The sequence below is a fragment of the Acomys russatus genome, chromosome 6, assembly GCF_903995435.1.
Source record: "Acomys russatus chromosome 6, mAcoRus1.1, whole genome shotgun sequence".
Lineage (NCBI taxonomy): Eukaryota > Metazoa > Chordata > Mammalia > Rodentia > Muridae > Acomys > Acomys russatus.
In genome coordinates this window covers 53,585,746-53,610,184 of record NC_067142.1, presented here as the reverse complement: position 1 = coordinate 53,610,184, position 24,439 = coordinate 53,585,746, and the positions used below count along the sequence as shown (strand labels likewise).

Genomic DNA, 24,439 nt, shown 5'->3' with positions numbered 1-24,439 from the left:
TATTGCTTGTCCAGTGCATAGTGGTCAGCCCTGAAACCATAGACACACAAACAACAACAAAAGCAGACTCCAGCGGGTATTATTTATATATAGACTCAGCGGGTGATTTATATATATATATGTATGTGTATGTATCTATGTATATATATGTATATATATAATCAAAGAAAAAGATAATATCTATCTTTTAAAATAATTTAGTATTTCCACCTTCAACTGGTCTATTAATTGAGTTGGGGTCTAGATGTAATTTGGTTTATCTTAATGTCTTTGCTTAATTCAATGTATTTGTTTATATTTGTTTGATTGGTACTAGTAGGTTTATATATATTATTAATTTATTCATCTAACATCTCAATTGTTATCCCATTCCTTGTATCCTCCCATTCCTCCCTCCCTCTTGCTTTCCCCCTACTCCCCTCCCCTATGACTGTGATTGAGCGAGACCTCCTCCCCCTGTATATGCTCACAAGGTATCAAGTCTCTTCTTGGTAGCCTGTTATCCTTCCTCTGAGTGCCATCAGGCCTCCCCATCCAGGGGACGTGGTCAAATAAGGGGCAGCAGAGTTTGTGTGAAAGTCAGTCCCCACTCTCCACTCAACTATGGAGAATGTCCTGTCCGTTGGCTAGATCTGGGTAGGGGTTTGATGTTTACTGCACGTATTGTACTTGGCTGGTGCCATAGTTTGAGCAGGACCCCTGGGCCCAGATCCGCCTGTCATAATGTTCTTCTTGTAGGTTTCTAGGACCCTCTGGATCCTTCCATTTCCCCATTCTCCCATGCTTCTCTCATCTAGAGTCCCAATAGGATGTCCTCCCCTCTGTCCCACTTTCCTGATAAGTGATGACTTTCATGGGACATGCCCCTTGGGCTAGTGTCCAGCTGTAAGTGAGTATATACCATTTGACTCTTTCTACTTCTGGGTTAACTCACTCATTATGATCATTTCTAGTTCAATCCATTTGTCCACAAATTTTGGGAATTCCTTGTTTTTAATAGCTGAGTAGTAATCCATAGCGTAAATGTACCACAGCTTCTTTATCCATTCTTCTACTTAGGGACACTTGGTACTAGTAGGTTTTAATACATTTGCAATGTAAGGGCCAAGAAAAGTGTGTTATAAAATGATATGGCTTCTATTAGAGACAATGGAAGTTTCTACTTCTCAAACATACTTTAATTTTTATAGTCTCTATGTCCCCTTCATTGAATGTGTACATGTATAGCAGTTGAAGTTGCTATATGTTTGGCTTTTTTGTGCAATGGTGAACCATGAAGTTTTTATTTCAAATGATGACTCAGGCTACTGACACACTGCTTTATCCCTAGCATCTGGGTTCATCAAGACTATTGAGACTTGAGAGCAGTGAGAAGGATATCTGCATTATGTACTGTGCTTCCATAAGTAGCTCTCTATGTGGCTAACATAAAAATCAGTAGCATAAGCAGTAAGGACTGGTTTCACCTACAGCAAGCAGGTCAGTGCAGCTGGAGCTGTCAAGATGCTCAGACAGAGGGTTTTGAGTACACAATAGAACACTAGTGAGTAATACATAAAGCCCAAGAAGGAAAGCTAAAATTACAATACAGGAGAGTTATATGTTTTTCAACAGATAGAACCACTTGGAAATGTTCACAAAATACCTCATTAGAAGATGGTAAACTCCAGGGAACAGGGGGGGAAAAACCTCTTGTTGTGAATTCTCAATTTTAAAATGTGTTGAGAGTGTTGAGATACCCAGGTTTCTTACTTACTACTTGGGCCGTTTTCAGACCGAGTACCTTAAAATGCATGCTGGTTTCTTGCAGTACCCAGCTACTGGCTTGGTGTCTTCTCAAGAATTCAGTGATGTAGTTCAGAATTATAACTGCTAACCAAGCAGAAACTCACCTGCACCGAGTCCAGGATTTTGTGTGGCAATAAGCATTTTTAATTAAAAGTTTCCCAATTCCTAAGTTTGGAACTGAATCTGAAAACGTGTGGTAGATTGAGCTAGCCAACCCAAGCATTATTAGAGCTGTGGGAGAAGTGTGGCTTTTAAAAAAAAAAATCGGATGGGTAAGCTGAGAAAGTCCAGCTGTGTTTATTTCAAATCGCACTAATCAGAGTTCTTTTACTCTTTTCTTTTTGCACTAGTGCATCCATTGGTTTGTGTGTGATGGTGCTCCATCCCCCAGCCATTCACTTTTCTCTTTTATGACTGATTTTAAGCAGTGATAAAGGTTGAAGCAATATAACAGACATTTACTGTGGTAACAAAAATCCTCTCTTGTTTTGCAGTTTATATTCTAAAGAAGTCACAAGCAGGAAGTAATCTTCATCAGCAATTAGATTTTTAACTCATACTAACCCTTACCCTCACAATCCATAAGTGACAAAGTGTCGGGTAGGGTGTTCCTTAATTCAGTGTAACATCAACCTCTAGGATGCAGTTTCCCACGTAAAGTAAGAAACAGTGACAATGAACCCTGGATTGTTTCTATGTGATGTTTGTACTGATAGGACAGGGCAAAGGAGCGCAGTCAGGGAAAGAGCCTGACAGTAGTCAAGGAGTGCACGTTATCTGCTTCTCAGACCAAGGCGGGTTTCCTGACGAAGGCCCTTGTCAGCTTACCTTGGAAAGTTGTTTTAAACTCATTATTCTCCCAATAAATCCCCATTCTGTTCCATTAGAGAAGTAAACTGTGGCACCAGCTCTAAAACTTGGTAGTTGGATCTGTGGAAAATCAATTCATGTGAAGGTACAGGCAGAGGTAAACATGATTAGAGGTGACATGGGGTTTCTAATGCCATATTGAAATAATGACTCCTTCCCCCACTCTTGCTCTGAGCCATCCCCAGGCTGTTTGATCTTGTGTTTACTGTAATCCTGCTTCTGTGGGAATTACCTCTCAGAGACACTGTCTTTGCAGTAGAGGAAGAGCTTGCATATTTAGTCGGTAGTAATGTTGGACATTAGACTTTGGCAATCGATTCATGTGTGAGTGTCCGCATTCTGAACTATAGACGATCCTGGATCCTGAGCTATGTATTGACTATTGACATTTCAGTAAGTAGCATTTTAAATGATAATTCCAGGCGGCTTAATTAGAATGAGTTTTTATGGTAGCTATTGGAAGTTGGACTATACTGGACAAGCATTGAAAAAAATTATTTTTTTTAAGTTATTCTAAAGCTAGAAAATAACCTTAAACTGGATAAGTCATGCAAAAAGAGACTTTTCTGTAGGGTGGGCACAGCAGAGGAAACACCAGGTGTGAGAAATTGTTCTTGTAAGAATTGATATAGGGACTATCTAGTGAGTAGCTGGCAGTCACATGAAACAAGCTTCCTAGATCTGTCCCTAAGTAATTTCTAATAAGAGACCACTCCCCAGCCCCAGTGCTGCCTCTGTTACCAGCCTTCGGCTGAGAATTTGATGGGAGTGGGCCCTCACCTCTCTCTCCCTTCTGTTTTCAAACAGTCACCTTCACTGTTTTGCAGAGCATGCTCCCTGAGTCCTGCCAGCTGCAGCTTCTCCCTGCTGCCTTCCAGCTCTAATCTCCTTAAAGGTGTAGCACCATGGCAACAGGCCCAGCCTAGAGCCCTGGAACCTTGTTTGTGTTACCTGAGGGGCTAGATGCAGCCTGGAGGAATACAGGGCTATCACCTGCACTGCAGGCCTGGGATAGAGAGGACTTGTTCCGTTGTTGGTGTTTCTGTCCTGCTTCTGTTGAAGACTTGAATAACACCTGAAAGGCATTTATTCGGCATCTGTAACTGAAGGCAGCAAGGAAATGATCCCCAGTTGGTTCCTGTCTTCTAAACAGAGAGTTGTCTTCTGAGATGTAGTCCAGGAAGTGACTTGCTATTCCCGGGGCATGTGGCACCGCTATGGTTTGGGGCTGCACTGCCAGATGGCTGTACAGTTGCTTCATGTAGGTAGATATTTATTTTATTTTAAATAAAATTAGATTGTAACAAATAAAAGAAACTTTGTCTTAACACCTTCTATTTTAAATACATCTTGACCTTGCTGGTGAGCTGGAGCGGCTTTTCCTGGGAAAGACAGCTAGAATAGTTATTTTCTGTTTGTTTAACAAAGATTATGGTGTCCTATTTCTTTGCTGTGGCTTCTGATTCAGCTTATTTAGAAACACTGTGTTATAAGTTGACTAAAGCTGTTTGTTTGGTTTTTTTTTTTTTTCAATTAGTTATAATTGCACCACATAACGTCAAACATTTCTTCTTTGTTGAATTTTATGTACACTATATTTGATGGCTTTTGTCCCTTTTTGTACATACCTTGCATTATTAATGGAAACTACTACATTGCTATCAGAACACAGGTTTGTTTGTTTTTCAACCTAAACTTTAGATGGTGGTTATTATGTGTTGTTTTGTTTTTGTTCAAACAACAAGCTAAATTATCCTTATTGCTTAAAATGTTTCTTATTTACGGAGCTGGACTGAGTAGAATGGAGACAGAAGAAAGTAACCTTAGTGCTCTTCCAATATCTTATTGCTTAAAAATTTAGAAGCTTCTTTCAATATTAGCCTTGTTCCTTGTAAATGAGCGAAGCTGCTTATTTAACAGTTTTTAACCAAAGCAAACATCTTTACACAGATGTTTCTTTTTAGATGTATAACTAAAACCGTCTACTTGAAGCGTAGGGGTGTTTCCGTCACTTAGTATAATTATTGACTGAAACTGCATGACCATACACTTCTGAATTCAGGAAAACTGTTTCCATCATGTTTGACTCCATTGAGGCAGTGAAGCCCTAGCTCGCATAGTGACAGGAACTAAGGTACCTACCCACCATTCTATTTAAACACCAAAATAGGCAGCCCAGATGCCTGCCTTACTGTGTCAACTGTTCTCTGGGGAGTTTGCCTTTTTTTTTTTTTTTTTTTTTTTTTTAACTATGGTGGGAAGTTTCCTCAAGGCATTCTATTCTTTATTCATATTTATACTGTAATGCATGTATAGAAGTCAAAGTTTGCCAGAAGAGAATTCCACATTGAGATGGAAATCAGGCTGTTTGAAAGACATTCTTGTGCTGAAAAGTTTGTCTTTCTTGCTGTCACTCTCATTCCTCCCTCCTGCTTGCTTTCTCTTGCTCACTGTGTGGGGTGGAGGTGGGGGTGGGGTGGGATCTACCAGCACACAAAGAAGCAAGCTGAGGATTCAGCCATTATCCGTGATACAAGAAGATGTGTACCCTCAAATAAAATAAGAATGTCTTCTGACAGTACTTTTGCATAAGAAGTAATGAAGTAATTCTGAATACTGTGTATTCCTTTTCCAGTATAGAAATTATAATAAAAAATAACATCTGTACAGGAAGGTAGAGGTCCTTTGAGGCTTGTAAAATTATTATGTTTTTATGTTTTGTTGAAAAGGTGTGTCCATGAATGCGTTTGTATATGCATAGTTTATGTTAGCTACATGAATGTGGTTGTTAATACTGTTATTATCATAGGATATTTATTTGTTCCTCCTTTTATTTTTCCTCCTTCCACATTTGTACATTCTCATTAGTCTCCTTTTGTCAGGCCTCCTGTAAAGTTGTCCTAAGTATCTTCTTCTTTTAGGTCTCGTGGTCTGCCTAAACTGAAAGAGTCCCGTTCACATGAGTCCCTGCTGAGCCCATGCAGTGCTGTGGAATGTCTGGATCTTGGTCGAGGGGAGCCAGTGTCAGTGAAGCCACTCCATAGTAGCATCCTTGGACAAGACTTCTGCTTTGAGGTACATAGGAAAAAGAATTGTAGTCCAAATGGAGAATAGTTGATAATAGTTGACAGTTTCACTGTCGTGTTTCTGATTTGATTATCTTAAATGGTTTTCAGTTCCTGAAATTGTTCTACTTAAAAGGGAAGAATTGAAAATCTGTTGATAGAATTATATTTGTAATCAAAGTTATTAATGATGCTCATACCTTTGCCTTTGCTACTTTAAAAAACTTGAGCACTTAGTACATTCTCAGCATAGGTTACAAGATTAGCAACAGCTTCTCAAACTAATATGTTAATTTTTAATACTGATAAAGATGTCATATACTGGTATTTAATCCCTAATTTTAAAAAATTTTGAGAAAATCCACTAGAATCATAGTTTTATAACTATAATATGAGTGATTCTTGATCTAAGGCCATACCTTGCTTTTGTAATCTCCTGCATGTTCCTAGACCAGCAGCCACATTTCAGGTCCTCACTAACCAGCTGAGTCTAGGAGCTGCCATTTCAGCACAGTCTGTCTGATCTGATTCATTGTATTATGAACTTAAGAGTAAGTGGACAGACTGCAGCAATTTGAGCAGGTCATTTGTATGTGTTTTTGTAATTAATAATAATAAAATTGTTATTGTTATTATTATTGAAAATCACTTGAACTTTTCCTTATTTGTGGAGCTCAGTTCAATTGGCTTCTACTATAGACACAGTATACTATGTCCAGTGTTATAAATAACTGAAAATCAATGGGTTGGTCGCCGGCTGGAGGAGAAATAGATTGCAAAGAGTGACTGAGCTGCACTGATGCCTCTCACCGTCATTTAGTAGCCTTCTGCAGCATTTTAATGAAGCAGTCTTAAGAAATCAAATGATTTTACAAACATTTTCCCTTTTTAGTTATTTTTATTAGTTCAAATGAATATATTCATTTACAAGTAATTTTAGATGTGGCCTTAAGTTTTGTTTAATGTTTTATTTATCTGAACCATAGGCCAGCTAAATTGTAGATGAGCTTTGTTCTTATAGCTCAGAAGTATGGATGCCACTTAGAGATTAAAATTTAAGTAAAGCTACAACAAAACTTAAAACAATTGTTTTAGCTTCACATAGTAAGATTTGGGTTTCATAACATGTCCCTAATTTTTAAACTATAGAAATTAGAAGATAAATCCCCTCTCAAACACAAGCACGCACGCACACACACACACACACACACACACACACACACACACACACAGAGTCTTCATCCACATCTCTAATCTTTCTGTTGAAGGTCACCTACCTAAGTGGAAGTAAATGCTTTAGCTGTAACTCCGCCTCAGAGAGAGATAAGTGGATGGAAAACCTTCGAAGGACAGTTCAGCCAAATAAGGTAATGGTGGCTTTGAGTGTCAAAATTGTGTCACAAGCAGGACATTTCTATCACTCCCTGTGAGGCTCAAGGATCCTCTCAGAAGAGGAAGCAGAAAGAATGTAAATGCAGGAAGATGAGAAGAAGGGCTAAGAAATACACAGCCAGTGTTCTCATCACCTCATAGCTGCTGTGGCAGCAGACTCACACAAAACCGTCAGCAGCCATGGATTAGAAAGGGCTCAAGGGGCCCTAAGCCTCCCTGCTAAACTATTGGCTACTTGTAGGTTTCGGAGAGGAGCAGTTATAGTTTTCAGTTTTCATCACCAGAGGAGCACATCAGGCTTCAGTGCATAGTTCTAACCCACGGTCACCACATGACTAAACTCAGTGGATCTCAGAAAGACGGGAGGGGCTATGAATGTGTAGGAAAGGAACTGGTAAGGAAGGGAGTAATTAAGTTGGATGGAGATTAAAGAATGCCCCTTATACATTTATTAAGTTGTCAAAACAGATTCAATAAAAGGTTTTTTTAATGCACCACTTTGTAAACATCAAGTTGATAGAAAACCAATGTAGCAGTATCTTAATTTTATAAATCTTAAAATTTTTTTGTTGTTGAGACAAGGTCTCACTATGTTACCAAGGCTGGCCTTAAACTCGCAGCCTTTTTATCCCAGCCTCCAAATGCTGGGATTATAGGCTAGTGCTACCACGTCTGGCCTAGAGCCCAACAGTTTTTTAAATGTATATACATATTATGACATTTTGTACAAAAATTGTCTTATTAGAGATAATACTATTATTTTACCAGTGTGAATCAAGAGACTCAAAAAAGCTAGGTGACATACCTAGCCAGAAGTTAATATATGATAAAAGTGGTCCTAGAAGGCATGTTTGTTAGCAACTTCTCTTTTTTTCCCCTAAAAATTGGTCCAGCTCATATAGTTGGCTATAGAGATCTTTCTGTCACATGATGACATTTTTTAACCCACGTAAAACAATATATGTAGTTCTGTAAGATTCTTTTAAAAATATTTAATCGTGTGTGTGTGTGTGTGTGTGTGTGTGTGTGTGTGTGTGTGAGAGAGAGAGAGAGAGAGAGAGAGAGAGAGAGAGAGAGAGAGTGTGTGTAAGAGAGTCAGAGACAGGCAGACAGACTGACTGACAGATTGACCAACCACAGTCCACAGATGTAACTGAGAGGACAGTTTGCAGGAGTTGGTTCTTTTCCTTCCCCCGTGTGGGTCCTGGGGATCAAATGCTGGTGGTCAGGCTTGGCAGCAGGTCAGCTACCCACTGACCCGGCTTCCCATGCAAGAGCCGTCTTCACAGTTCTGTGATCCTAAACGATGCAGTCGCAAGTCTTCTTGTTGTGTGTGGGCTGCTCCTTAGTTTACCTTACTCCTTAGCCTTACTTTAAGAAGAAAACATGCTCTTTCTGGCCTGTCAGCTTCAATTTCAACTTCATTATCTCTTTTTAGGACAATTGTAGACGAGCTGAAAATGTTCTCCGTTTATGGATCATTGAAGCCAAGGATCTTGCCCCTAAAAAAAAATATTTCTGCGAACTGTGCCTTGATGATACCCTCTTTGCTCGTACAACCAGCAAGACCAAAGCAGACAATATTTTCTGGGGTGAACATTTTGAATTCTATAGCCTTCCACCTCTTCATAGCATCACAGTTCACATTTATAAGGATGTGGAAAAAAAGAAAAAAAAGGACAAGAATAATTATGTAGGGCTAGTCAACATCCCCACTGCCAGTGTGACTGGTCGCCAGTTTGTAGAAAAGTGGTACCCAGTGAGTACACCCACACCCAACAAAGGAAAGACAGGAGGACCTTCTATTCGGATTAAGTCGCGTTTCCAAACTATCACCATTCTGCCTATGGAGCAATACAAAGAGTTTGCAGAATTCATCACCAGCAACTACACCATGCTGTGTTCTGTGCTTGAGCCAGTAATTAGTGTAAGGAATAAAGAGGAGTTGGCTTGTGCCTTAGTACACATTCTTCAGAGCACGGGCAGAGCTAAGGTAAGTTGAAAAGGGTGTGTTACCTTAAATTCCTTCCTCACTGTGTACAAGGAAATGAAGTTATGGACACTGGTATAAACTGTAAAAATCCAGCTTAAATTTTCTTCAGAAAAAGAAAAGGGAATTAAAGGTGAGATATGAAAGCCTGTTAGCAGGCCTATAAGAGACTGTGTGAAATGGAGGACCCAGCAAATACCTACTTCTAGTTTATTTTCATGAGTTAGATAAATACCATAAATGCAGTTGCTACGACCCCACAACACGTTCAAATTCTGTTGTTACTGTTGTTTTCTTTTTGAAACATAGTCTTACCATGTTGCCTATTCTAGCCCCAAACTTGTGATCCTCCTGCCCCAGCCTCTGAAAGCACGGAATTAAAGGTATGATACAGGGGTACAACATCTGCTTAGCTGAGTATAAAATAATGGTTTTCTTTCTCCTATTTTAACATTAACTGCTAGATGTATCCCAGTGGTATAGAAGGATATATTCAAGAAATGTGCTAAGTGTAAGTCATGATGGAATTAAAATATAGATCTGAAATGAAAACACCAACGGGTGTTGTACAGTTAGTTGGCAGCTGTGTCATGGTAATCTTTCATCTAAACGCAAATGAAAATTGGGAAGATAAAATGACATCTAACATGTGCCAGTTAGACGCTGAAGGTGTGTTCACTGTATGCGTTGAACAAAGATAAATACACTCCTTGGCCTCATAGGGCTTTGTTTTCTGGAGAAATCATTCTAAGTAATTAAAAAGTAAATCTGTGATTATAGTGAGAAGTGCAGAGAGTAAAAAGACAAATACAACTATGGAAGTGTGGAAAGGGGGGAGCTGACAAGTGAGGTGTTAGGGTCTAGGAGGAAGCAGTATGTGAAATGAGCTCTAAAGGGTCTCAGAAATTAATTTTATGACAATGGGAATGGAGGTGAGGGTGGAAGAAGAGCAGAACTGAGAGTAGCATTTGCAAAAGATGTTTGTGGTGAATAGAGAACGTTGTGTGTAGAAAGGGCTGTGTGAACTAAACAACAGACAGAGAAGAAACTACAGCCCCATGCAGGGCCTGGAGCAGAGAGACTGGGACTGGGTGAGGCTGAAGAGAGAGACTTGGAGATGCACTCAAAAGTACGGCTTCTTTCAAAAGTGCATTAGAAAATCTCTGGCGGAGCTCCTGAGTTAAACCGAGAGCTGGCAATAAATACATAAGAGTCTTGTCCTCGCTGCCTTTTCTCTTTCCAAGGAATTTGGTGGCTTAGTTTTTTTTGTTGTTGTTGTTGTTTTTTTGGGTTGGTTTTTTTTTTTTTTGTTTGTTTGTTTGTTTTTTGTTTTTTTGGTTTTTGTTTTGTTTTATTTTGTTTTTTTGAGACAGGGTTTCTCTGTGTAGCCTTGGCCATCCTGGACTCACTTTGTAGACCAGGCTGGCCTCGAACTCACAGTGATCCGCCTGCCTCAGCCTCCCGAGTACTGGGATTAAAGGCGTGCACCACCATGCCCGGCTTGGTGGCTTAGTTTTAAAGCTGTGTTTTCAGAATATCTTTTGTTTCCATTGTGTCTTCTCATGTTTATACTTACTCAGTTTCTTTCTCTCTGACTGAACATTATTCTGCCAGGATTTCCTGACTGACTTGGTGATGTCGGAGGTGGATCGTTGTGGAGAGCATGACGTCTTGATCTTCAGAGAAAACACCATTGCCACTAAATCCATTGAGGAATATCTCAAGTTGGTGGGACAACAATACCTTCATGATGCTCTGGGTATGGAAGAGGAAGTTATCTATCCCCTTTCCCTGTCAGTTTTAACTTCTTTTACCTCCTAGAACAAATTGAATTTAAACTCTGCATACATTTAGTTCATCTGACTTGAGTGATTAAGATTTCAATCATAAACTAACTGCCTCTGCCATTCTTGCTAGTGGAGTAACCACACGTGTTCATTGTAACGTGTGAAAATAGAAAACCATCAGCATGTATAGCTATCCCAAAGCCTCTGCATTTCTGATCCCAGGAGATATAATATCATTGATGGACTTCACCACCAGAACTGAGGTGTTCTATTTCTCCTGAAGTATTGAGTATCTATATCATGTTGTGCCTGTATTGCCTCAACCTTAAAAGGATTAACCTACTATTTATTATCAAGCATATAAAGCTCTCATCAGAAATGAAGAAATGCCTGATATTTCTTACAGTTCTCACTTGTATTTTAAGGTCTTTAACTGGTAACTAATTTTTGTCCAGTCATTAGTTGTTGATGACAAAGCCACTAAGATCTAGATTTGGTTATGAAATGAAGTCATTAGCTGCCAGAGTAAGGCAGTGTGTTAGACATTATAGCATAGTACAGTGGGTATGAGTTCCTTGAATGAATCTGTGGTTTAGAGGTAGACTGTGGCAGCCTAAGCTGACCTTGTTTCCATAGCAATGCTGCCTCAGCCTTCCAGTGTCTCCGTACCCCCAGCTCTTGGCGCAGAATCTAGCGCAGCACTGCACTGTGCAGATGCACCGGGAGCCACGCATGTGTGCCGCTGTGTGTTCATTGAGTAACATCAAGCTTTTAAGTAGTCACAGGGGAAAAAGAATAAGAGAAATCAATGAAATCAACAACAATTTTTATTTAACACAATATATTTCAAATATTAACAACTGATCAATAAGGGAATTATTAATGAAGTATTTATTTTCCATACTCTGAAATTTACTGTATATTTTATATTTGCTCCACGTTTTAGTTTGTTCTAGTAACGTTTCTAGTCCTTACCAGTCACATGTAATCATTATAGGTAGTAATAAAGGTATGCTGAAGGACTATAGAGTTTTTGTTCACAAGGAGTTAATAATATAGGGAAATGAGATGAAGTTGTCTGTTTAACCAAAAGAGAATCCTATGTTTTTGCAGAGAATTGGTAAGCACAATTAGGGATTAGCATGAAAAAAAAAAAAGACATGAATTAAAAGTCATAGACATGAGGGGAAAAAATCAGGTGATTATGCATTAAACCTTTCAATGGAAAAAGGGCATGAAAGTAAACCAGTGTGTTGGCTCAATGGGTAAAGGTACTTGCCACCAACCCTGGTGCCCCAAATCTGGTCCGCAGGACCAATATGGTGGAACTGGTTCCCACAAGTTGTTCTCTGACTTCCACATATGTATTATAGCACTTGTGGGCATTCCCAGTCACACCAAGAAGATAAAGGAAGGAAGGAAGGAAAAGGAAAGAAAGAAAGGTAGTTTTAAAAGAATATGAAAGACATAAGTAAGTAACAACAAAAGTTTCACAATAATTAGGAACCAAAATTTGAGAGCCTGGCTGAGGATTTAGATTTTACACTAATCACTGGAAAGCCACCAAAAAAAATTTAGTTGGCTAATTTTAATGAACTGAAGAGAGTGATGAAAATGGATTTTTTTTGTTTTTATTTTTTATTTTTAGAAAAAGCAATAGAGATCAAGTAAGCCATTGTAGCTAGGAATGGTGGTGTACGCCTTTAATTCCAGCACTTGGGAAGCAGAGGCAGGTGGATCTTTGTGAGTTGGAAGCCAGCCTAGTCTACAAAGTGAGTCAAAGACAGCCATGGCTACGTAGAGAAACCCTGTTTCAGGGGGAATAAATAAGGAGAAAGAGGAGATAGTTTATGCTTGATGCTGCAGAGAACCTGGGTTCAGTTCCAAGAACCCACGTGGTGGCTAAAAGCCTTCTGTAACTCCAGTTTCAGGGATCTGATGATGCCCTCTCCTAGCTGTTGTGTAGACTGCACATTTGTGGTGCACACACATAAATATAGGGGGAAACACGCAAACACTCTTTAATGTAAGTGACTAAATCTTGGAAACAAAAAGAAGCCCTTGGTGGCACAAACCTTTAATCCTAGCACTGGGGAGGCAGAGGCAGGCAGATCGCTGTGAGTTTGAGGCCAACCTGGTCCACAAAGCTAGTCCAGGACAGCCAGGGTTACACAGAGAAACCCTGTCTCAAAAAAACAAACAAACAAAAAAGCCATTGTAATAAGGAGAGCAAGAAATAATAAAACTGAGTGAGACCGTATTTGGGAGTAGTCTAGTGAAAAAGAAGGATAAGAAAAACATTGAAGTTGAACTGACTTAGCAGCTTGTCAGGTTGGTAGAAAAGAAAGAAATATTATAGAGAATTTGTAGACTTTCTAAATGACTAAGGGTGGTAAGATTATTTTTTAGGATTCATTTTAAATTATGTGTGCCTGTGTGTGGGTATGAGCACATGAGTGCAGGTGCCCATAGAACATGGTAACAGGCAGTTACGGCCTGCCAGATATGTATGCTGGGAACCAAACTCAGGTCCTCTGCAAAAGCAGTACATGCTCTTAACTGCTTAGCCATCTCTCCAGCCCCTTGATTAGATTCATAACAGAAGTCGTGAAAGGATTAGGCTTGAAAGGGACAGAATTATATGTGTACCTTATATATATATATATATATATATATATATATATATATATATATTCACCTGGTAGGAATTTGGGGGCAGTTTAGGTGGGAAAGCAAGTCAGAACTTAAGCCTAGACAGGTGTTAGAACCCTGGGACTAACTCATACAGTGGAGTTAAATGAAGCCAAGAAATTACCAAAACAAAGAAAATTGAGTCAAAACACATCTTAGGATGTGTCTCTGCTGAGTGTGTAAAAGCAAATGGGGAATCGAGAAAATACGAAGAAAGAAAGCAAGCTAGGAAGTTCGGCCCTGGATACCAATAGAGAAGACAGAGAAAGAGTCAGAAGTGATCTTTTCCGTGCTGCCTCCTAGGTGGTCGGCTGCATAGGGATGAAGTTACTGTGTCAGAAATTCATCAGAGTGGACAGTGAACACAAACGTCATATTTTATGAGGAGCACATGGACACAGATGCTCCTGCTGATGTGCTAGGTGAAGAGCCGAAGGTTTATGTGGTCCAGATCAATGGTGGGACCACAGACAAGGTTTTCCCACAAAGCAGAGTGCCTTGATCCACATCACTGCACCTGCTGGTGAGTCAGGGCCATTCTGGTCATAGGACAAAGATAACTTGAGAGAGGAAGAACACGTCTGTTCACACATGCATTGTGGATACCAAGCTGAGTGTTCTCAATGTGGTCATTATTTTAAAAAAGAAAAAGAGAGAAGGATGTTTCAGGGCTGACAGAAATTGCTATGCCTCAGTCGTTGGAACTTAGGAGAACTAGCGGAATCTGCAAACTTTTTACTCTCTCTCGTGATGATGTCCACCATGTGCTATCAGAACTCTTTAAACACAGAAGGTAAGAAGGCCAGCACCAAATGCCCCAAGATTCGGCATCTTGTTACTCCACGTGTTCTACAACACAAGTGCTCTGAAGAAACAACACAGTAAGAAAAACGAGGAGGCTGCAGAATGTGCTAAACTTTTGGCCAAGAGAATGAGAGAAACCGAAGAAAAACTCCAGGAACAGATTGCCAAGAGACGTAGGCTGTCCTTGCTGAAAGCTACTTCTGAGTCCAGTCAAAAATAGTCTTTAAAAGTTGCAAATAAATGGTCAGATGTTGAAGGCAGAAAGAGTCAGAGAAGCTGAACATACAGCTCAGTGGTAGCACATTTTTAAGCATCCATGAGGCCCTAGATTCAGTCCTCAAGACTACCTTTTTTATTCTTAGATTTTTATTTATGAGAGAAAAAAGGGGCGGGGGGAGCGAGCAAACACAACTTGTAGTTGGTTCTCTCCTTTCACCATGTGGGTGCCAGGGACCAACTCAAGGCCATCAGGCATTGCAGCAAGCACCTTGGTCCACTGAACCATTCCGCTGGCCCAAGACCTCCTTTGACAAAAAAATTCAAATGGTAAAAAATAGTTGTCAAATTATTTCATAATTTAAATATTGTTTGTGATGCTTCGAATTGGTGAATCAAGAGGAAAGGAGCTGGCTGGTGGTGGTGCATGCCTTTAGTCCCAGCACTTGGGAGGCAGAGTTAGGCAAATCTCTGTGAGTTTGAGGCCAGCCTGGTCTACAGAGCAAGTTCCATGACAGCCAGGGCTACACAGAGAAAAACCAAGAGAGAGGGGAGGGGGAGAAGAGAGCGGGAGAGGGAGAGAAGGAGAAGGAGAGAGGGTGGGGTGGGCGGGGGTAGGGGGAGGAACCATAAAGTAAGGGTTGACTGGTTAGGAAACTGGTTTTACATGAAACACACCTGCTGTAGTGACAGTTAACCTCTACTCTGATAAAGAGTTGTTTTTTGTTTGTTGGTTTGTTTGTTGGTTGGTTGGTTGGTTGGTTTTTCACTTCTATTCAGATCTATTCAATTGCTTTAGTGTAATAGGAATTATAAGAAAACAGTTTATTTTTATTGATATTAGAAAAGATGCTACTGAAAAAGAAAAGATGCTACTAATCTCATTTATACAGGTGCTTACTATAGTCATAAATTATATGTCATGGCTTTCTTTAATGATTTATGTTGTCCTATAAAATGCAACAATGAAGCATCTCTAGCAGTATTCTCCATTCTGTAAACATGAAGGTGAGAATATTCATATTCAAAGATCCATTGCTTAAAGAGATCTGAATTAATCATGAATGGATACCAAATCCTTTGATACAGTAGTGAATAGTTAAATATCTGATGAGCTCAGTGAGGCATGAAAATTAATTCATTGAGCATGGGAAGCAATTCAGATCACCTCCCAAAAATCTCTATTAACCTTTCTGTAACCTAAGAGTATGGGCTAGGGGAAAGACTATTGTTACAGCTTCCATGAGCAAAACAGTTAACTCATAAGATTCTCAGTAGTGAAATTAGATTGTCTTTTTCTCATTTAGTTTTGTTGTATGTCATATACTTTAAGCAAAAGGAAAAAAAGAGGTGCAATTTCCAAACTGCTTGAGCTCTGTAATTTTAGAAGCTGCCAATCAGGCCTGGGGATGTAGTTCATTGGTGGAACACTTCCCTGGCATACATACGGCCATGAGTTTAATACCCACCCATACTTGAAGAATGTTGCCAGTCATAATGCATAGTATCAGCCAGCTTGCTAGCATGTCTTGATCTTAATGAAGCATTATTCTCTACTGAAAAAAGCTCTGCTTTATTTGGACTTAAGTCTTCCATCTGTTAGCTTCCTTTACCTGTCTTATTAAAGTCATTTCTTGTTGGTGTCTTGTGACACAGAAGAAATGCCATCTGTGAAACATAAGTCTCTCAGAAAGTGTAATTTCCGTGCTGGTGTTGGAGGCAAATGCCTTTCAGCAGTAATATGTCAACACCTGTTGACTTACACCTATACATGAAATGCTGATGATAGCGATGGTTTAGCGATGTACATAGAAATCACATAATAGAACTGCGCATGCTTGTATTTTTATCACTTTCCAGGTAAAGGCAGGACTACTTAATGAGTTTATAGTCAGACTGGTGTGCATGAGACCTTTCCTTAAAAGAGGGTAGGGGTGAAGATGGAGCGATGGCTCAGTGGTTAAAAGCACTTACTCCTCTTTCAGAGAACACAGGTTGGGTTCCCAGCACCCACATAATAGCTCACAACCATTCATAAATCCAGTTGCAGTGAATTTGGTGCCATCTTCTGACCTCCACTGACACCAGGCACTCAGGTGGTGCACATTCAGACATATGCACATAAAATAAATCTAAAAGTTTTTTAATTAGAAAAATATTTTCAAAGAAGGTGCTGAAGAGATGGTTAGGCGGTTAAGAGAGTCTTCTTGCTGCATAATCATAAGGACCACAGTTCGAATAACAGCACACATATAACATGTCTGCAAACACCTGTAATTCTAGCTCCCAGGGATCGGACACTCTGATCTGGCCTCCATGTGCAAAGCCATGGTCATATACACACCTGTGTGTTTATATTCATGCAAACACAGACAAATAAAATACTTTTTACAGTTCAAAGGAGAACATTCTGGATGCACACTGAATATTTAGACTCAGTGATTGCCCCCATTAGCTCTGATTTTTTTTTTTTTTCAAATGCAAAGGAACAAACTCAAATGATTTTAAAGAAAATACCTTTTTAGGTGCAAACCTACAAAAGCTTTATCTTCGTTTTACCATTCAACATATTACCAGACATAGGTTATAATTCCAAAAGTGGCTGGGTGTGGTAGCACATGCCTTTAATCCCAGCACTGGGGAGGCAGAGGCAGGCAGATCGTTTTGAGTTTGAGGCCAGCCTGGTCTTCAAAGTGAGTCCAGGACAGCCAAGGCTACCCAGAAAAACCCTGTCTTGAAAAACAAACAAACAAATCCAAAACTGAAAACAGTTTTCCTAATTTTAAAACAATTTTAAGGTATCTCATATCAGGAAAATCTTTAGACCCTATAGTGCTGGTACCACAAACAATTTATGTCTGGACTCTGAGAAATGTAGTGGATTGTTTCCTTTGAAAAATGACAGAAAAAGGTAATATTTATATTATTAATATTTCCCTAGAATAGTTATGACCAAACTGAACACCCTTAACAGAATGTTACAGATTTACAGTTTGGCCATTTATTACTAAAATACTTGATATTTCGAAGTTTTACATTTATGTACCCTTTAAATGAAGCAGATTGTGTGGAAACATGGAGTGAAAGCAATCTAATGGGAATTGTTAGCATTTTTTAAACTTTACCACTTTGGTAATTTCACTTTATTAAAAACTGTAATTATAAAACTATTAAAAAGCATAATATGCTTTCTACATGGAACCCAATTAAGTGCCAAGAACAATACTACATTGGGGGTTTTGCTCCTTACCACAATTCTACAAGATAGTTCTGATGCCAATAAAGCAGACAAAGCTCAGGCAGTTAGTGACCTTTTAAGCCCCTTAGTCAATTAAGTGAGAGATCCAGGGTTTGACCATTGTTCTCTCTTAATACTGTAGTGCATGTTCATATTCTCCCCCACTACCTGCTTTCCTGTGTGTGCGTGCGTGCATGTGTACCACTCTTTAAAAGCTTTCCTTCACCTCAGAATTATCATTTTGACAGAAAACGTGTTTCATTTTACGTTCGCCGCTTTATTTTATAGAAATTATTGTTCTCTTTCAAAAGCCTGTTATAACTAACCTGGACCTCAAGTTAGGAACCTCTTTGAACTCAAGAACTAACCTTTTTGAACCTCAAGAAGGATCTTTAAAAGGTCCACTCCTCTTTATTGAAAAGAGACCTGTAAGAAAACAAGACTGTGTACTTCTATCTCATAAAAAACTTAGTAAACTGCTTTTTGAGAGTTATTCAAAGGGGTAGGTTCCTAATATCCAAAGGCTTATCCTACAAGTGAGAGGTACATATGAATACTCACAAAAGAGCCTAAAACATGGAAGGCATTGAAGTAGCATGCTTAACAGAGTTAAACAGGCATGATGGTGCCAAAGAATCTTAAGCGTGTCTTTACAGAGAGGCTGTCTGGCCAGTGCTTGTAAACCAGTGTCTATGGTATATGTAAGGAGAAATGCAGCAGTTTTATGTGGAAGATTAAATTACTGTCCCAATGCTAGTGACAGACTTGGAAAGCCTTGCTTGCATCTGTTTGACATCACCATTACTCCTAAAACTTTAGGTGGGTTATCTGTTCAATCAGGCTTGGATTGTTTTTTTCAGGGGCAGAGGGGCTTTTGTTTTGTTTTTCCTGGAATAATGATATTACTTAGACTACAAGGGGGAGCTCTGTTACAAGTTCATGATAATTAAATATATTTTGAGTTTCCAGTAAAAGATATGACATTTTTAAATCAAATTGCTGCCAATTTTATAAATAATGATAATGCTGGTGGTTGGTTCTGTTCTGCTTCCCGGATAAGGAGAATAAACATAGTGCATGGAGGAGGTAAGTGTCGGGTTCTAAAGCAGTGATCCTTCTCGGTTCCTCCATGCCCTATCTGAGGAAAGACAGCTCTAAAGCATGCACAGTTGTTTGTTCTAGTGAGGGAGTCACTGTATAGTTACAGCACTTGCTGTCTTCTCCCTTTGATCAGGGGAGTTTATAAAAGCCTTGTATGAGTCAGATGAGAACTGTGAAGTGGACCCCAGCAAGTGCTCATCTAGCGAGCTGATGGACCACCAGAGCAACCTGAAGATGTGCTGCGAGTTGGCTTTCTGCAAGATCATCAACTCTTACTGGTGAGCTTGCGTCCTTGCCAGAGAACCTACTTTTTCCACAGGAAAATCACCACAAAGAAAGTGCTAGAAGGAAATTGCAAGCTTCCCCCTCCCTGAGTCCTGTCTAAATTTAACTCTTCCTTGTAAGCAGGACTTCTGAGCTGTCTCTCTAAATAACCCTTCCCATCTATCTGTTGGAGCTGTGCTTACTAACACCTGAAAGTTGGGGTTGGAGACATGAGGCGGGGTTGTTTGTTTTGTTTTGTTTTTTATTTTTTAAAAAGTATTAGCTAGTATGAGACAGATATGTTCATAAATTTTTATCTTTTCTCTACCACAAGCAAATGGTGAGTTTGGGAAGATTTTTTCATGAACAGCCTTTAGGGACATTACGATAGCAATATTAAACCAGATCATTTAGTCAGGAACCTCGTGCCATCTTCCCACTTAGCTAAACTAAGTTTGTACTAATCCAGAATTTTGTAACTTTCAGTTTCTAATCTCCATTTGACCTCCCGTGAATTTCCCACCTCCTGTCAGCCATGAATCAGTCTGATCCCGTCCCTGAGTGTCTAATAGGCCCTCCTCCTAGCTCAGCTCTAGAACAGAGGCTTCCTGGGTCAGAATGGGGTCACTTAGACTTTCATGGGTCATGATACTTTTATATTTAGAGGTTTTGGGTTTTTTTTTTTTTTTTTTTTCTGTGTGTGTGTGTGTATTTTCCCCCTTCTGTAGTGTCTTCCCTCGTGAGTTGAAAGAAGTGTTTGCATCATGGAAGCAGCAGTGCCTGAACCGAGGCAAGCAAGACATCAGTGAGCGGCTCATTAGTGCCTCATTGTTTCTCCGTTTTCTTTGCCCAGCCATTATGTCCCCCAGTCTTTTCAACCTGATGCAGGAGTATCCTGATGACCGCACATCTCGGACGCTCACACTTATTGCCAAGGTCATTCAGAACCTGGCCAACTTTGCCAAGTAAGTGAAACTACCCTCACCCTTTTAAAAAAAATACCTGCCTTTAAAAATGCATGAGCATTTAGATGAGGCTAGGGAGCCACATTCCTATTTGTACTAGACTTTTATTGCATTGTCAGTAAAAAAATTTTTAAAAGGAAACAAATATTAAACTTTATACAAACATTTAATGAAGTATTTATAACAATTTAAAATAGTGTTTACAAAAGATACTTAATAATATGAAAATGATGGTAGCTAGATTAAAATACTGAGTAAAAGATAGGGTTCCAAGTGACACATATGCTACTTTTTTAGTATTAGAAAAAAACTGTATAAGTATGACAGTGCTGAGCAAAGACTGGTAGCATGCTTGCATCATATGCACAAGGACCTGCCTTCAATCCTAAGCATTCATCCAAAAAATAAAAATAAAAAGGAAGAAATGGTGTGAAAACAGGCAAACACTGTAGTCACATCATCTGTTTCAAGTAGGCTGGCCACTTTCTAACAGGTACTCGGAAAAATGCAGAAAATGGAAGGGTACCATAGAAAATCAAAAGAAACAACACTTGAAATTTGTTAGTATCTTTTTTTTTTTTTTTTTTTTTTTAAATTTTGAGACAGGATTTCTCTGTCCTGGACTCACTTTGTAGACCTCGAACTCACCGAGACCCACCTGCCTCTGCGTCCTGAGTGCTGGGATTAAAAGCGCGCCACTGTGCCAGCTGTTACAATCTACTTCCATACTCCTCCCTGCTCCTCTTCCGTCTACCCTCACAGCCAGACACTGGTTTCGAAATTTGTTAGTATCTTAAAGTAGAGGTAGTAACTATAGTCCAGAAGAAAGTTTTGAATTCTCTAGGACTAAAATTAGAGACTGTTGTGAGCTACCGTATATGTGCTGGGAATAGAACCTAGGTCCTCTGGAAAAGCAGTTAGTGCTCTTAATTTCTGGACCATCTCTCCAGCCCTCTTGTAGATTATTTTTTAATTCACACTATTTGAATTTTATGGACCTCGCAACTAAGCCAACATAGGTAGATTTGCTCATATTTGAGCTATTTCTGATAAAAAAAAATTCTTTGCACATTATGTTGGGACAGGTTCTATAGACTTAAAGTAGGATAGCTAAAATCTAGATGGACAGATACTTCTTCTCTGATGAAATAAAGAACATAAGCAGAGACTTTGAAAAAGCCCACTCCATGCAGTTAGTTGTTCCTTGTATAAGGATTTCAGTCCATGGTTGTAGTTACCCATGATCTGCTGTGGTCCAAAAGGATTACATGGAAAGTTCTGGAAAAAAACATTCTGAGTAGCATACATCCCATGAAGTCTGGCTCAGTCCCACCCAGCATATCAGTTATCCTTTTCTTCGATGTATCCATGCAGTATATGCCATCTACCTGTCAATAGGCTCTTGGGTTTTAGATTATCTAATGAAGTGTCGTAATACTTATAGTCAAATAACCTTATATTACTTAGTAATAGTAACCCCCCAAAGCAAAATAGTTATGCTGGCAATTTGGATGTAATAAAGAAAAACTATAAAGTCCTTTTAAGGTTGGATGGTTAGTTTGTTTGTTTAAAGAGTGCATATATAGGGCAAAATATAGAGAGTTCCATGGTGCCTGTAATTTCAGGCATCCATTGGAGGTCTTGAGCATGAACCATGGGTAAAGAAGAGACTACTATAGAATATATTTGAAAACTGAAAAAAATTAATAATATGGTGGTTGTCTTGATGGGCACTTGGTAGATAACTAGGGACTGTATTATATAAAAAATTTGAAGACCAAAAAAAAAAAAAAAAGGAATTTTGTTTCTATTCTTGAGTTTTTCAATATGAATTAAAGTAATATTTAAAAAGAATATTTTAGCAGAAACAAAATCTTTACCATCACAAAATAAAAAGAAATAACCCTCTGTGTAAATCAACTCAAAATGTTAATGCCCTTTTTTTTTTTTTTTTTTTTTTTTTTTTTTTGATGTATGTTCTTTCTTATTTTCTCATCTAACTCAGGTTTGGTAACAAAGAGGAATACATGGCATTCATGAACGACTTTTTAGAACATGAATGGGGTGGAATGAAGCGGTTCCTTTTGGAGATCTCTAATCCAGACACCATCTCAAACACCCCAGGCTTTGATGGGTACATTGATCTGGGCAGAGAGCTGTCAGTTTTGCATTCCTTACTGTGGGAAGTAGTTTCCCAACTTGATAAGGTAAAGTAGGAGGGAGGGAAGTGGGAAATGGGAGATACAGAACTTTAGTGTCTAGATTCTAGAGATCATCTGTGATGCTAACACCCAGTCTTTCTGCGGTTAAAACAGCGTTTCTTACTTTAGACACCTAAAAGTAAATGGCCATCATTAAGTAAGTAATGTACAACCAAAATTCCCGGAGAACATTAATATATGTTCAAATAACTACCTGAGCTAATGAAATATTTCTAAAAATTTATATAGAGAGATAATTACAGAAATTTATAGGAAAAAGTTTTCAGGTATGTATATACATATCTGAAACATATATACATATATATATATATATATATATATATATATATATGCTCTGCTGGTATGTATGTATATATCTGAAAACTTGCCTAGAAATTATTGCCAAATACTGGAGTATGCATCTCTATCCATGTATAAGAAATTTTATCCAATAATTTCTAAGGACAAGATCTTTTTTAAAAGGACAGGTTTATAAAATATTGTTTATCATATTTAAGTTAACTTCACCATAGAGAAGTTGTTTTTCCCACAGTGTGTGTCAGTTGGATATAATTTTTAGCATTAAGAGTCATAGGATCTGAGAATACAGGTGTTTTATCTACCACTCTGAATTAAGAATACAAAAGATCATTTACTTTCTAATGACAGATGAACTTTATCCAATTTTAATAACTAAGTATAAAGCATACTAATCATTTTCTTCATTCTGGGATTTTATAAAGAGGAATAGATTCTATAGTAGAAAATAGCTGAGTATACAATGTTATTATTCTGTGATAAGGATTTATTTGTTTCCTTAATTTTCCTCTTATCTATAATGTTATATCTAATAAAGAGTATATGGAAATAAACTTCTTAGTAAATTTCACTTTCTAGAAAATATATAAAAACCATATAAAACCATATATCAAGCTGGGCGTGGTGGCTCACACCTTTAATACCAGCACCCAGGAGGCAGAGACAGATGGATCACTGTGAGTTCGAGGCCAGCCTGGTCTACAAAGCAAGTCCAGGACAACCAGGGCTACACAGAGAAACCCTGTCTTGAAAAAAAAAAAGAAAATATAAATCATTCCTTAGCTCAAGAACTACTTCTTCACTTTAAGAAATACTAGGTAGATACTAAATTGGAGTTATGTGGAAAATACATTCTTATATGAATCTTACCTTAACATTGTTGAGCAAGTAAAAATGATCTTCAAATGACATTCATACCTACTCAACCAAGTAGGAGAGTCTGTTAATTGCCTGGAGTGTGTAGCTAAGTGTTCGAGCACCTGCCTGGCATGCATAGACCTTAGGTTTGAATGCCAGCAACAAATGCACACAATATAATGGAGTGATAAGAATACCTGCCCAGCATGAACAAGGACGCACATGTGCATGCACACACCTACTGATCTTTGAGAAGATAAAGAATACCTAAAGGCAACCATGACTTTTAGCCTAAACTGCATAATGGTTGAGGGATTCCATAAAGATAAGAATGCCCTAAGGAGTGCTAGGTCTAACACCCTTAATCCCAGCACTTGGAGGTAGAGACAGGTGAATCTATCTGAGTTCATGGCCAGCCTGGTCTACAAAGCAAGTTCCAGAAGAGCTAAGATTACACAGATAAACCTTGTCCGAGAGAGGAGGAGGAGAAGGAGGAGAGGAGAAGAACTCCATAAGGAAAAAATGACTGAGATAGATAAAGCAGTTATTTTAAAAGTTGTTATTAATAGCTACATCAGTAAGATAGTTATTTTATGAAATAGGTCTAGTTTATTCATTATCAGAGCCTTTTTTAACAATTTTTTCCTGCATGAACACACTTCTTCATTTTTAGTCTTTAGTCATGGGAGCCAGAGGTTTATCTAGACATATCTGAGAAGAGCAAAAGAGCACCTGATTTTACTGTTTTGATTTGGTTTGTTTTTTAACAAAAGACTCGGTTGACAGTGCGTCAAAGTCCCCAAGATTAACTGGGATAGAGGATTGTAATTAAGCTACCTGTATGTCCTGCAGTTCTCTGGGTCCCTGCGCGCAGCACCTTCCTGTATGTTG

The 24,439-nt window shown here is 38.8% G+C and overlaps 1 protein-coding gene across 2 annotated transcripts in view; it reads left to right on the top strand.

Moving 5' to 3' along the window:
* The window catches only part of Rasal2 (RAS protein activator like 2), a 252,552-nt gene that overhangs the window by 209,965 nt on the left and 18,148 nt on the right, over window positions 1-24,439 (top strand). For both annotated transcript variants that reach the window (XM_051147644.1, XM_051147643.1), the window contains exons 6-12: window positions 5,580-5,733; window positions 6,992-7,090; window positions 8,554-9,108; window positions 10,720-10,864; window positions 19,076-19,220; window positions 19,935-20,171; window positions 22,177-22,378. In XM_051147644.1, the coding sequence (XP_051003601.1) occupies window positions 5,580-5,733; window positions 6,992-7,090; window positions 8,554-9,108; window positions 10,720-10,864; window positions 19,076-19,220; window positions 19,935-20,171; window positions 22,177-22,378 (1,537 nt within the window). The remainder of the gene's footprint in view (window positions 1-5,579; window positions 5,734-6,991; window positions 7,091-8,553; window positions 9,109-10,719; window positions 10,865-19,075; window positions 19,221-19,934; window positions 20,172-22,176; window positions 22,379-24,439) is intronic.